Source organism: Orcinus orca, chromosome 19 (assembly GCF_937001465.1).
Source record: "Orcinus orca chromosome 19, mOrcOrc1.1, whole genome shotgun sequence".
NCBI lineage: Eukaryota > Metazoa > Chordata > Mammalia > Artiodactyla > Delphinidae > Orcinus > Orcinus orca.
The window spans coordinates 32316762-32331807 of NC_064577.1; the positions used below are offsets into that span (position 1 = coordinate 32316762).

The following is a 15046-nucleotide window of genomic DNA, read 5'->3' on the forward strand; positions in this document are numbered from 1 at the left end:
CACTGAATATCCATTTATAGCTTCAGTAAGGACCATTGTCGCGGATTTGAGGCTCATGTCATCACGGGGTAGCCCTGCACTCACCTGCCTCTCCCTCCCCAGGCATCACTGAGCTGAAGGTGTTCGTGGACTTGGCCTCCATCTCTGCGGGGGAGAATGACATCGACGTGGATCGGGTGGCTTGCTTCCACGATGCTGTGCAGGGCTTTGCACCCCTGCTGTATGAGCTGGACACGAGTGCGGGTTTCGATGAATTCATGCAACACCTGAAAGAGCTGTGGAAGGCTCTGGATAATGACCACCACCTGCCCCAAAAACTGGTGAGTCTTATTTCTGGCTCCAAAATAGATAAGTGTAATAAAGCATCGCTTAGAAACACTAGGGGCAGGACTGCAAACTATTGCACTCTCACATGGCAGGTTTTTAATGCAGTCATTTAAAAGGATGTTTAAAAACAGTTTCTTCCTATATGGAAATGCTTTCTCTGTCTTATTATGTTAGAAAATTGGATACAAAACTGCATGTAAATTAGAGTGATTTCTACTATGCGAAAAGAATGGGAAAAATAGACTGAAATATGTTAAAATGTTACCAGTGGTTTTCTCTTAATGGTGGTAATTGTTACTTAATTCTCTATACTTTTTGGTATTTTCCATACTTTCCGCAATTGGTACAGATTCAGTTTTAATCAGAAAAAATAAACATTTCACTGTAAGTTAAACCATCTGCACAGGGCCCAAGCAGGCCCATAGTATTGGGTTGGCCAAAAAGTTCATTCAGGTTTTTCTGTAAGATGTTCGGAAAAACCCGAACGAACTGTTTGGCCAACCCAGTACATAGCTTGTGTAACAGGGTGGCTGGAGCCCCACAGGGGATGGGGGAGGAAAAGAGGAATGGAAGGAGCAGCAGAGCTCACAGCCTTGTTATAGCCAGCATTATCCCCAGCTGGGGGCCCGGCAGAACGCTGCCTTCTCACAGAGAGCTGGGTTCATGCCTGTCCCTCCCCATCCATGTATCCAGGGCACCGGGTGAGAACACAGGGGAGCAGCCCATTGCAGCAACACCTCCTGACAAGTGTCCCAAGAGGGAGAGCCAAAGCCCGTGGCAGTGGTGGGCAGCGGGTGAGGGAGGCCCCCCCTGTGGGTGATGGCACGCTGAGCCAGAGAAGGGGAGGAGGAGTTTGCCCCTGGAAGGCAGAGGTGGAGAGAGTGGCAGGAAGAAGATCACCTGTAAGCTGCGGCCCATTTTCTCTCCTGTCCCAACAGTGTGACTCTGCCCGGAACCTGGAGTGGCTGAAGACAGTGAAGGAGAGTCACGGGTCTGTGGAGCTCTCATCCCTGTCCCTGGCGACAGCAATCAACAGCAGAGGCATCTATGTGATCAAGGCTCCCGCGGATGGCCAAAAGGTGAGCATCACATCCCAGGCACAGCTGCAGGTGGCTCGTACAGGTTGCTGTCCTCAGGGGCGGGGTTGGGGGGGGTCTCTGCCTCTCAAAAATGACCTCTGATTGTGTACTGTTCCACAGATTTCCCCAGACACAGTTCTACACTTAATCCTTCCTGAGGGCCACGGAGGCCACGAGGAGGTGCGAGACTACTCTTTAGAAGAGCTGAAGGAGCTTTTGAACAAATTGATGCTGATGTCTGGCAAGAAAGATCACAACAATGTTGAAGTCGTAGAGGTATTTTCTGAGGTAAGGGTTTGTATCTATGTTGGAGCAGGTATCCTATTCCCATCTGTTTGGGCTGAGGACTCTCACCGCTGAGGTGCCTGGGAAAGTCAGAAGAGTTTGAGTTTGTATTTATTTGTTTATTTTTAAATTTTATTTATTTTATTTATTTATTTTTGGCTGTGTTGGGTCTTCGTTGCTGCACGCAGGCTTTCTCTAGTTGCGGTGAGCGGGGGCAACTCTTCGTTGAGGTGCGCAGGCTTCTCATTGCGGTGGCTTCTCTTGTTACAGAGCACAGGCTCTAGGCGCACGGGCTTCAGTAGTTCTGGCTCACAGGCTCTAGAACGCAGGCTTAGTAGTTGTGGTGCACGGGCTTAGTTGCTCCGCGGCATGTGGGATCTCCCCGGACCAGGGCTCGAACCCATGCCCCCTGCACTGGCAGGCAGATTCTTAACCACTGCGCCACCAGGGAAGCCCTGAGCTTGTATTTAATTCATAGGAATCACTCTGCTCTTAAACCCATGGAGAGTGGAGCCAGTGGGTCTGCAGAATGCATGTATTCAGAAATCATGACCCAAAGAGATGTTGATTTACTCTGTAAATCAGCAAGCATCCCCAAGTACTTAACGATGTACATGGACATCCTTCATCAACATCCGAAGTAATCGTGATGAGAAAGGCATGTCGATTTATGTCATGGTCTCTCCTTTTGATTATGAGTTTTGTCCTTAAAGTTCATTTGTATTTTATAAATGGTTTCCTTTATCTTTACAACGTATTGCTTCCTAAAGAAGAGACTGTGGAAATGAGGAAGGAAGGCCTTCTGTGATCAGTCTCATGCTCGATATCACACAGTGAACCATGGAGAAAACACGAACCCCAGCCCTTCAAATTATCAATCTGTTTGTGTTATTCTAGACTGTTGTGTCCTTCTCTCTGCGGTCAGCTCTGTGACGTCTGCCTCCTGCTTCCATTTGCAACAGGTGTTTTGCAACGTGCAGAGGCTTGTCCAGTCCTTTATAAACCTGTACTCTGCCGGAAATATGCTGTTCAGGACCTGGACGGCCGAGGTGTACTGCTCCCCCCGGAAGGGTGCCTCCATCCGGATGGACTTCGGTCTGCAGCTCGTGCGCCAGCTCGTGGAGAGCGGGCCAGTCGCTGAGCTGCTCGAGACCCTCTGCCGGCAGATGGAGGACTTCCTGGACCAGTGGGAGAGATTCGTGGCAGAGAAGCGAGCTGAGCACTTTTACCTCAACTACTATACTGCCGAGCAGCTGGTTTACCTGGGCTCGGAACTCAGGAAGCAGGTGCCCAGCAGTGCCGCCCTCACCATGCTCTCCTTCATCAAAGGCAACTGCACCCCAAGGGACGTCTCGGAGGCCTGCCGGGGGCCCAATGGCAGGGCCATCACACACCAGGAGAGTACAGTGGTTGAAGAATTGCCACTGTTGCTCTTCTCTGAGTCCAGACTGGTGGACAAGCTGAGGGTCATCATGAAGCACTCGATGACGTGCATGAGTGTCTTCCTGCCTCACTGCCTGGACCTGGAGGCCCTTGGCCACTGTCTGGCTCGCCTGGCGAGGATGGCTGGGCCCCCTGTGCAGCGGGAGCTCCCCAGAGGCCTGCAGGACGGCCAGCCGAATCTCGTCGTCTGTGGCCACTCTGAGGTGCTGCCAGCCGCCCTGGCCATCTACATGCAGACCCCGAACCAGCCCCTGCCCACCTACGACGAGGTGCTGCTCTGCACCCCAGAGACCACGTTCGAGGAGGTGGCGCTGCTCCTACGTCGCTGCCTGACCCCGGGCTCCCAGGGACTCAGGGTCTACAGCCTGCTGTACGCAGACCAGCTGAGCTACGAGGTGGCCTGCCGGGCGGAGGAGCTCTTCCTGAGGCTGTGCATGCAGCGCCACCAGGAGCACTACCGGCTCGTGATGGTCTGTGACCATGAGCGAGAGCACTGCTACCTCCCCTCAGCCTTCAGCCAGCACAAGGTTCTCATCACCCCCCAGGCGCCCCTCAAGGACATCCAGGCCTACCTGGCTCACCACTTCCGGGTCCCGGAACAGACCCCGTCAGCCGCTGCCACGTTCCGGGACCACATGTGTGTTGGGATCGTGGCCTCGGAGAGAGCGGGTGTCGGTAATGATGGCTGCTGGGTCCCTGAGTCCCAGGGACCACCTGATGGCCCTTCCCTGTCCAATGGGGTGGGGGGTGAGCTCAGATGAGCCCTTTTGCAGGTGGGGAAACTGAGTCTCCAGAGGATTGACTCATCTGAAGTTGTAAATCGTGACCCATACTGGAGCGGGACACCGTTTCTCACATGGTTTCCAGCTTGGCTGAGCCATCTTCCCCCTTTAAACTAGCATCTCTGCAGTTTCCTCTTTTTTTTTTTTTTTTTTTTTTAAGTCCGTTGGCTACTTTGGGGTTGATGTGGGTCCTGAGCGGGCTGAGGTATAATTACCCCATCTTGAGAAGAAACGGATGCCTCTGCCTTCAGTCACCATCATGATTTTCATTCTGTTGACTGTATCCCTTTAACATTACTACCTTCCTTCCAGTGAAAATTGCTCCCCGCCCCCGGGAGCGAACTCTGCTGTTTCTGTCCTTATGCTCAGACTGCCATCCTTAGTCCCAGGAAGCAGCAAGGATGGTGGGTGGGTAACAGCAAGGAAATCTGAGGGTTCGAACGTGCGTCCTTTAACCTGATGTTAGGTTGCATCGGTTTTGAATTTTGTACAAAGAGAAACGATTTGTAGTGACTCTTTCTGGTCATTCTCACTCTTGATCCGTAGCCCTGGCGCCTAATTTTTGTATGTTCACGTCACAGGAAGGTCTCTCTTTGTGAAGAGGTTGCACGGCCAACTGAAAATGAAGTTTAATGGAGAAAAAGTGCCTCTAAAAATTATTCGATTGATCAACCCTCAGGTGGATGAGAATGAAGTCCTGGGCTCCCTCCTGCCTTTCCTGGACGCCCGGTATCAGAGGAGACCCATTGTATTCCACTTTGACGTGACCTCTTCAGTAAGTGCCCGCAGGTTCTAGCTGAGTGGCCGTGCTGGGAAAGACACAGCTCCCACATCCTGCCTTGCCCCCTTCCCAGTATAAAGACTTGCTTCTTCGTACATGTATTGATACTCAGTATCATCGTTATCAAAGAGCTGAATAAGAGGGTCCTTAGGGTTGGGAGGATTGGTGTCTTTTGTGTACGTATTTACAGACCCACGTCATTCTGTCTTTAGGTGCAGACTGGAATTTGGGTGTTTCTTTTCAAACTCCTCATTCTCCAGTACTTAATGGATGTAAATGGGAAAATGTGGCTTCGGAACCCATGCCACTTATATATCGTTGAAATCCTGGAAGGGAGTTCGCTGCCACAGAGGCCTTTGAAGCTGGTGTGTATCAGGGCACTTTCATGTTACTGTTGGGGTGGGGGCTTCGATACGTTTTTGTGATTCCCCACTTTTGCCTTAGCAAAGTAGCTGAGTGCAATGTTAGTAAAGACAGATCTTTAAACTTATTTTTAAGTAATGCCTGGAATAAAAAGATTCTTTTATTAATTAGCAGTATCTTAGATTTGTTCTCATCGGGGTGGATGCTGTATGTCTGGGTTAAATGCCAGTGGTGCTGGGAATGCAGAAAACTCATTTGCTAGGAGGAGCACCATCTTTCTTAATGGTAGCTGACAGGGAAAGGAGACTTTCATCATCTCAGTTTCTTAACAAAAGGGAGTTTTATGCGGACATACACACGTGCACGCGTATGTACTTGATGGAGAGATTTAGTTCCAAGAGGTTGGGTAGAAAAGGGCTTTGTGATCGACAGTGCAGCTCATATGATGCCTGAATGTGCAAAAGGTAACACCCCATGCAAAGAGGAATCTACAGAAATCCCTTCATGGAAAGTGATTTTTCGTAAAGGTCCATGCAGTCTAGACCATGTGGAGGATTAAAACACAAAAGCATTTTTTAGGCAATTCAGCCATAACTCATTTCATTTGTGTCTCTTCTTTCCAGAGTACACTTGTCCCCCAGTTCAATTTTCTAGACATCTTCCCCAAAGTCATGTGCAGGCCTCCCAAAGAAGTGATCAGCATGGAGCTGGATCCTCAGTGGAGCTATGAAGAGCCAGGAATGGACCAGAGAGCGTTCTGCAGTGAAACATTCCAGAGACCTTACCAATATCTAAGGCGGTTCCATCAGAAAGAAAACCTAGACACATTTCAGTACCAAAAAGGCTCTGTTGAGGGCAGCCCCGGTGAATGCATCCAACATCTCCTGATTTACTGTGGGGTGATAAACCCATCCTGGTCAGAGCTTCGGAACTTTGCTCGGTTCTTGAACTACCAGCTCCGAGATTGTGAGGCTTCTCTCTTCTGCGATCCCAGCTTTGTTGGAGACACTCTGGTGGGTTTCAAGAACTTTGTGGTCACCTTCATGATCTTCATGGCACGAGATTTCGCCACGCCTACACTTCACACATCCGACCAAAGCCCAGGGAAGTACACAGTCACCATGGACGGGGTCAAGGAAAAAGATCTTGCCCCTTTTACTCTCCGGAAGAGGTGGGAGTCAGAGCCCCACCCGTACGTGTTCTTCAACAGTGACCACACATCCATGACGTTCATAGGCTTCCATTTCCAGCCCAATCAGAACGGCGGTGTTGACGCCATTGACCGCTTGAGTGGGGAAGTAATCAAGAAGGATGTTATGACAGTGCAACTGTATGAGGGCCTGTTACTTCAGAGGGTGCCCTTCAATGTGGACTTTGACCAGCTGCCCCGACATGAGAAACTTGAAAAGCTGTGCCTGGCCTTGGGGATCCAGTGGCCCATCGACCCTGATGAAACATACGAGCTTACAACGGACAATATGCTTAAGATCCTTGCCATCGAGATGCGTTTCCGGTGTGGCATCCCTGTCATCATCATGGGAGAAACCGGCTGTGGGAAAACAAGACTCATTAAATTCCTCAGTGACCTGCGGCGTGGGGGTGCTGACGCTGACACCATGAAGTTGGTCAAGGTTCACGGAGGAACAGCTGCCGACATGATCTACTCCAAGGTCAGGGAGGCCGAAGCACTCGCCTGCTTCAATAAGGACCAATTTCAGCTAGACACCATCTTGTTCTTTGATGAAGCCAACACCACAGAGGCCATAAGCTGCATCAAAGAGGTCCTGTGTGACCACACAGTGGGTGGCAAGCCCCTGGTTAAGAATTCTGGCTTGCATATCATAGCAGCCTGCAACCCTTACCGGAAGCACACCCAGGAGATGATCTGCCGTCTGGAGTCAGCTGGATTGGGATACAGGGTTAGTGCAGAAGAGACGGCGGAGAGGCTTGGCTCCATCCCCCTGAGGCAGCTGGTGTACCGCGTTCACGCTCTGCCGCCGAGCCTGATCCCCCTGGTGTGGGACTTCGGACAGTTGAATGACTCAGCAGAAAAGCTCTACATCCAGCAGATTGTCCAGAGACTAGTGAACTCCATCGTGATGGTGCAGAGCGAGACTCGTGTGATCACCGAAGTGCTTTCTGCCTCTCAGGGTTTCATGAGGAAAAGACAAAATGAATGCAGTTTTGTCAGCCTCAGGGATGTGGAACGCTGTGTGAAAGTTTTCAAATGGTTTTACGACCACAGTGAGATGCTCTTGTCTAAGCTGGATTCCTTTCTCTGCGAGTCTGATGTCATCCAAAATGACTTTGAGAGAGATCCCATCCTCTGGTCCTTGGTGCTGGCCATCGGGGTATGTTACCACGCCTCTTTAGAGAAGAAGGAATCTTATCGGAAAGCCATTTGCAGGTTCTTTCCAGAACCATATAATGATAGCAAGATTATCCTGCATGAGATAACACAAACCCAGGATCTTTTTCTGAATGACGTATCTCTGAGGAAAACCATCGCTAAGAACTTGGCTTTGAAGGAGAATGTCTTCATGATGGTTATCTGCATCGAGCTCAAGATTCCTCTCTTCCTGGTGGGCAAGCCCGGCAGCTCCAAATCTCTCGCCAAGACCATCGTGGCAGATGCCATGCAAGGCCAGGCTGCGCACTCGGACCTATTCCGGAGCCTGAAGCAGGTCCATCTGGTGTCGTTCCAGTGTAGCCCTCATTCCACCCCACAGGGCATTATAGGCACCTTCAAGCAGTGTGCCCGCTTCCAGCAGGGGAAAGACCTGGAGCAGTACGTCTCCGTGGTGGTGTTAGATGAGGTTGGACTGGCAGAAGACTCGCCCAAAATGCCCCTGAAGGCTCTGCACCCACTGCTGGAAGATGGATGCATTGAAGACGATCCCGCCCCCCACAAAAAAGTTGGCTTCATAGGCATTTCCAACTGGGCCCTGGACCCCGCCAAGATGAACCGGGGTATTTTTGTGTCACGTGGCAGCCCCAATAAGAGAGAGCTCATTGAGAGCGCCAGGGGAATTTGCTCTTCAGAGCCCCTCGTCCAAGAAAGAATCCGAGGATACTTTGCATCCTTTGCCAAAGCCTATGAAACAGTATGTAAGAGGCAGGACAAGGAGTTCTTTGGGCTTCGTGACTACTACAGCCTCATCAAAATGGTGTTTGCCGCGGCAAAAGCCTCTAATAAAGAGCCTTCCCCTCAAGACATCGCACAAGCTGTCCTTCGGAACTTCAGTGGCAAAGACGACATCCACGCCCTGGATATTTTTTCATCCAATTTACCTGAGGCAAAGTGCACAGAAGAAATCAGCACCATGCATTTGATCCAGCAGAACATATACGGTGATCTTCAGAAGGCATCTGGCAGAGAGCTGGACGACTCCGAATCCCGCTACCTGCTCGTGCTGACCAGAAACTATGTGGCCCTGCAGATCCTGCAGCAGGCGTTCTTCAGTGCAGACCAGCCAGAGATTATTTTTGGATCCAGTTTTCCCAAGGACCAAGAGTACACCCAGATCTGCAGAAATATCAACCGAGTGAAGATATGCATGGAAACCGGCAAGATGGTGGTGCTGCTCAATCTACAGAACCTCTATGAGAGCCTCTATGATGCGCTCAATCAGTACTACGTCTACCTCGGTGGCCAGAAGTACGTGGACCTCGGTCTGGGGACCCATCGGGTCAAATGTCGGGTTCACCCAGACTTCCGCTTGATAGTCATCGAGGAGAAAGATGTCGTCTACAAACATTTTCCCATCCCCCTCATTAACCGGCTAGAGAAGCACTATCTGGACATCAACACTGTTTTGGAGAAATGGCAGAAGAATATCGTGGAAGAGCTTAAGGTCTGGGTGGAGAAGTTCATAGACGTGAAAGCAGAGCAGTTTCTAGCCAGACCCAAGTACAGCCCTTCCGATGTCTTCATGGGCTACCACTCAGACACGTGTGCCTCTGTGGTGCTCCAGGTCATAGAGCGGCTGGGGCACAAGGTCTTGACGGATGAGCTTTACCAGGAGGTATCTGAGCAGGCCAAACTGGTGCTGCTGGATTGTGCCACACCTGATGCTGTAGTTCGGCTGAACGCTTCCTCACTAGGCCTGTTCACCGCACAGTCCCTGTCGCAAGCATACTATTACAGGCAGCAGCATAACTCCTTTGCAGACTTCTTCCAGGCTCACCTTTGCACGATGGATGCGGGGCGCCGTGCCGTCTTCACAGAGGTGATTATCTTTCTATATTTTACCCTTTTTCTCTTTTACCTCAGGGTCCTTGACTCGCTGAATCAAGAATTCAAGATTCTTTGCAAGTCAGTGTATAGGAACCGTAAATGAATGTGTTGAGACTTTTGGTTCCTCTCCTTGGCAAGTGCAAGGAGACCTATATATTTATACATGTTAGTTTAACCAAGTTTCGAGTGCCCATTTTTCTGCAGTGCTGTGCACAGTGTTCACTTCAACAAATGAGGTTCGAGTACACTGGGGATATAAAGATGAATTAACACAGGGCTTGGCCTTGGTCTACATACAGTGTAAGGTGGAAGGACACTCATGAACGGGTACTGTTGATATCTTATGACAGTGCTATCCACAGAGGCAAAGAGGAGCAACACAGATCAGGATACGAGGTCGCGTGAACCCATCTTTAATAAGAGATGACCGTCAAGCTAATTGTAAAGTATGGTTGGGAAGGTATTATAGGCAGAGGACCTTATTTGAGCAAGGATGTCAAGGTTTAAAACAACACAGTCTGTGCAGGAAACCAGGAGTTAAAGGCTGATGAAGCTTAAAGTTCAAGGCTGCGAGTGCTGAGAGATGGGGATGAGATATAACTGGAGAGACTTCATGGAGGGTCTTGTCAGTAGCACCAAGGAGCTTTGTCTTCCTTGTATAGAGGGGAGTGATGGAGAAATGTGTGTGGAGAGAGGAAGGAAAAAAGTCCGATAAAAGACTCACAGAAAAGATAGACCGGTAGGGAGGCTGCAGTACCAGTTCAGTCAAAGTAGAGGATGGATGGGTGGAATTGAGACATAGTAGGGATGCAGATTGGCAGAGGTGATGATTGATTCCTTATAGGGGCTCTGGGAGATGGAGGAGGCTAGACATGGCTCCCTGGATTCTTCCTTGGATGACCAAAAGTTTGGTTAATCACAATCTAGGTATGAGCAGCAAGTTTGGCAGAGGCAGTGGTGAATTCCATTTGGGATGGGCTTTGATGTTCCTGTAACATCTAGGTAGACTATCATGCAGTTGGATATAGGAATAGGAAACTCAGTGGTAAGGCCAGCCTGGAGATAACGATTCAGGACCTAGGATATCAGCATGCCCTTAAGGAGTGTATTTGTTGCACTGTGCGGTGTGATCCAGTGGCAGGGGAGAATTGCTAACAGCTGTGGGAAGGGACATGAATGGCCAACTCGATCTGAAAGTATGAAGTAAGATTGCAAAGGAGAAATGGCATTTGTTCTGAGCCCTAAGGTATCATCAGAACTGTCAGTAGGATCCAAAGTAGGAAAAGACACTGGAGTCTAGGAAGAAGACTTGAAGGCCTCTTAGGGACAGGGTGACTCTTCTCTCCAATACGTTTGATCCTGTAGGTTCTGTTTACCTCAGCACTGCCTCGTTTTGGAAAACTCCACTGGGTTTGTATTCTTTTCTGTCTGTGTACCAACTGCACACTGAGGAGCCCATGGAAGATATTTGCTGAACATCCTCATGTTTCTGGGATCTAAACCTAGCGGACGTGCAACCCTTTCTTGCATTCCAGCGAATTATTTGCATTTCCTGCCTTTGCAGATCACAACGTTCTCCAGACTGCTAACCAGTCATGACTGTGAACTTTTAGAATCAGAAGTAATGGACAGGGCTCTGAAACTCACCATCCTGTCACTGCAGCACTTTGACACCGAGTACTCCTTCCTCAGGGAAGTTCGGTGAGGGTCTCTGCCTTCCCCTCCCGTTCCTTTCCCTCCTCAGGATCCATCACTTTGTATTTCATATGTATGGCTATGGTAACCACTGGTGTTCTCACCACTTTTGGTTAGTGAACCTTGAGGACATGTGACTCTGAAAAGGATGTTGTTAAATTCTCCAGGTGTCCTTCTCATCTCTGTTATCCTCTGCAAAAACAGCCCTCTCTGAATCCAGCATCCTTATGCCTCATTGGGAGGCATTTATTGGGGCTTTTTTCTTTCTCCGCTGGATTGTCTACCCACCTTACTTGCAGAGGAAAATCCCACCTGAATAGTTTTTCTATATACCCCTTCTATTTCCCATCACTTTGGAGAATATTATCACCAATTTTTAGGACAGAAAACTCACTTGGATAATTTCCTTTTTCTTTCAGAAACTGCTTAGCTCACAAAGCCAGTTATAAAATCCTCATTATTCAAACAGATTTTGAAGATGGAATTCACAGTGCTCAGCTCATCGCTTCAGCAAAGTATGTTTTTGTTATTTTTCTTGGAAACTGCGTAGGAAACTCCAAAATTTATTCAGGAGCTCCTAAAGAATTTCTTCCCTGAAAACTGTATAGTATCAGAATGAACATTAAAAATAAGAATAAAAATTATTCTCCCTTTTTATTCCTCTAAATGTGGACTAGAGAAACAAAGAGAGAAAAGGCTCATAACAGCACAAAAATAGCCAAATGCAACAAGTGTAAATAACAGAATATTAGCAGGATATAAAAGAGTATCCTTGGAACATATGTTAGCAGACATAATTTGGTCATTATTCATTTTAAACTACATGATATGAAGTTATTGCAAGTTTAAGGGCCATAATGGTATTTAAATGCTTTCAGTTGTATTTGTTGGGCAGCTTTATATTGTTTGTAGGGGAAATTTGATACTTTTAGAATTAACTACGTTCCCTTATTACTTGATGTTTAAGTAAAAGTAATTTCTGGACCTTCTAAAGCATTGGAAACCATATTTCATATCTTGGTTGTCTTTGGCCATTGGTTGTCTGTTCACAGAACTCTGTTTCTTGAAATGGAAAGGTCCGCCAGCCTTACCTTAGTAGCATCAGAGCAAGCACATCAAGGATTGTAAGATAGGGTTCCTGACCAATAAAAAAAAAAAAAGCCATTTCAAAGCAGAGGGATGCAAGAATGGGGGAAAGAGATGAGCCTACTTAGAGAGGTCTTGCTCCCATTCTCTTGTAAGAGAGGATAGCAAGCTTGAGGGTATGAAATCTATTTAAAGCTAAAAAAATGTGAGATGGAACTTGACTGCTCCGAGGACACCCTTCAGGCATTTTACAACGTCCATTTTGTTTATTTTCTTGGGTTTTGTTTTGATTTATTTTGTCTTTGCTTGTTTGTTTTTAAAATAGGTATTCTGCTATAAATGAAATCAACAAGATACAAGGAAATAAGGACTATGTCTTAGTCTATTTCATCACAAAACTGTCCCGGATGGGAAGTGGAACGTCCTTTGTAGGATCCCATGGAGGTAGGACCAAAATATTAGTGAATATGTTTGTTTAATGATGTTTAAGTTGTTTCTAATTTGGTCCTATGGTGTACAAAGTCTGACATTGGAACATTAATATTAATCTCAATAATATTTTTTTCATTGAGATTTCTTACTGCTGATTAATGCAAAAAACACTCATCTTTGGACTGGCTGTTCCAACATATAGCACTTCTTTCATCACTTGTCGATAAACACTTGATTAATCTCTGGTTCCTCACCTTTTACTATATGGATAATGCAGAGAGAGAGTTCCAGCTAACAGTGTTACGAATGCATGGATACTTTATGCCTGCTTCTGGGGTGGGGAAATGCTATCTTAAATCTCTCTCTCTCTCTTTTTTTTCCTGAGGAATTAGCCACCAAATATTTATTACACAGGCACACCTCGTTTAATTGCACTTTACTTTATTACGCTTGACGGATACTGCGTTTTTTACAAATTGAAGGTTTGTGCCAAGTCTATCGGTGCCATTTTTCTGAAAGCATTTGCTCACTTCATGTCTCTGTGTCATATTTTGGCAATTCTCACAATATTTCAAACATTTTCATTATCATATGTTCTATGGTGACGTGGGATCAGTGACCTTTGATGTTACTATTACGACTAGCTGAGGGCTCAATGAGGGTTAGCATTTTTTAGCAATGCAGTATTTTTTTGGTTGTTTTGTTTTTGTGTGTGCTATACAGTATTTTTTAATTAAGGCATGTACATTGTTTTTTGAGACATAATGCTATTGCACACTTAATAAAATACAGTATAATGTAAACATAACTTTTATAGGCACTGGGAAACCAAAAAAATTGTGTGATTCAATTTATTGTAATATTTGTTTTTTCGTGATGGTCTGGACCTGATCCCAAAGTATCGCCAAGGAATCCCCTGTATGAGAAAATTAGTATTCTAGAAATAGGCAAATAACAGTTTACTTTAATAATTTCATAGTTAATGGGGGGCAAAGCTTGCCGTTGTCTCACACCCCTCTACTAATTATGATACAGCAAGTTTAATAACAAATTTATAAAAGAATCACAAGCCTTCTTCAAACATTTTTTACAAAGTAGTCATCTCAGTTCTTAAAACTGAATTTTATGCTAAAGTTGCTAACAGCTGTAGCATGACATCTATATGGTTCCTGTGTATATTGAAGGAATTAGACTTCAGGATACAAATTGTTCATTCCGCAGTGCGTTGAAACATAGGGTTGGTAGTGTATCCCTGCTTATGACTGACAGGAAGAAACCAGAGGAGACAGGGAAGCTTCTGGGGCTTGTTTTCCCAGGGCTGTGGCAGTCTGTACACATCGACGACCTCCGGAGATCCACAGTCATGGTTTCGGACGTGACTAAATTGCAGGATGTGGCCATCAGCCAGCTGTTTAAACCAGAAGATCAGCCTGAGTGTGAGTGTGGAGGAAAGGTCCTCGGGGAGACAGGATGGTGGGAGTGGCTGCAGGGAGGTGTGTGCGGCGCTGCGAGGATGGGACCTTAGGCTACCATTCCCTTGGGTCCAACACCTGCCCCTCGGCAAGAGCTCGGGACATGTTTGCTGAACTGAGTGATGATGAATCGAGGGCACTGTCTACTGCTTTCCAAGGCCAGGAGAAGACAGTATTTCCACAGGAAAGGTAGGTCTTTGCAGGTGCCTGTGGAACATGTCAGATTCTGTCTGCCCTGCCTCCCGGATCAGCCATCCGAGCCCAGGACGGAGGTTCGGGTTGCACTGATGGACCACATCCAGTGGGCGAACAGAGGCTGATCTGCATGACTGACGGCCTGTCCTTTGGGGACCCTCCCCCGAGCTGTTGCCAGGGAAATCCCAGTGGTTAGAGCCCCAGCACGCCACGTAGAGGCTGTTGCCAGCGCTCCCCTTCCACCTCTGAACAGTAACTCCATTGTTTTGCTTCTATGCAGTGGAGGTGGAACACAGGGCCCAAGACGATGGTGAGGAGGTGATGGAAACTGAGGTGGCTACATCAGGGGAAGTGGCAGAGGTGGAAATGGAGACAGAAAGTTCTGAGGCAATGGACAGCCCGACCTCTGGACCAGGAAGTGATGTGAGTTCTTGCTCTTTCTAGTCCTCTGAGCCTCCGTGCTGTTGGGCTGCCCTTCCTTAGACTTGTCTGAGGAGTGGACTCAGCTGTCCAGGGCTTAGCCCAACACTCCTCCCCCTGCCACTGCAAGTGCAGGTGAATTACCAGTACCAGATCTGACCTTGGCTTTTCCTGGTGTCCCCTGGTCAGTTTTGCTCTGATCCTTGACCACTGACGGGGTCCCCAGGCACACGGGATCATGTTGCAGTGGTTTCCTTTTTTTTACTTTTTATGGCTGTACCACGTGGGTTGTAGGATGTTAGTTCCCTGACTAGGGATTGAACCCAGGCCCACAGCAGTGAAAGTGCCGGAGCCTTAACCACCGGACCGCCAGGGAATTCCCTCACAGTGGTTCTAAGGGGAACTTGGCAAGGGCACGTGGCGGGAGCTTGGGCAGGAGGAACACTGTG

General features: G+C 47.8%; 1 protein-coding gene across 2 annotated transcripts in view; it reads left to right on the top strand.

The window, feature by feature from the left end:
* RNF213 (ring finger protein 213) overlaps positions 1-15046 on the top strand; it is a 112625-nt gene that overhangs the window by 58872 nt on the left and 38707 nt on the right. For both annotated transcript variants that reach the window (XM_033438679.2, XM_033438682.2), the window contains 12 exons: positions 103-320; positions 1266-1406; positions 1527-1694; positions 2654-3809; positions 4498-4691; positions 4910-5062; positions 5684-9289; positions 10862-10998; positions 11412-11507; positions 12404-12522; positions 13827-13946; positions 14458-14600. In XM_033438679.2, the coding sequence (XP_033294570.1) occupies positions 103-320; positions 1266-1406; positions 1527-1694; positions 2654-3809; positions 4498-4691; positions 4910-5062; positions 5684-9289; positions 10862-10998; positions 11412-11507; positions 12404-12522; positions 13827-13946; positions 14458-14600 (6251 nt within the window). The remainder of the gene's footprint in view (positions 1-102; positions 321-1265; positions 1407-1526; positions 1695-2653; positions 3810-4497; positions 4692-4909; positions 5063-5683; positions 9290-10861; positions 10999-11411; positions 11508-12403; positions 12523-13826; positions 13947-14457; positions 14601-15046) is intronic.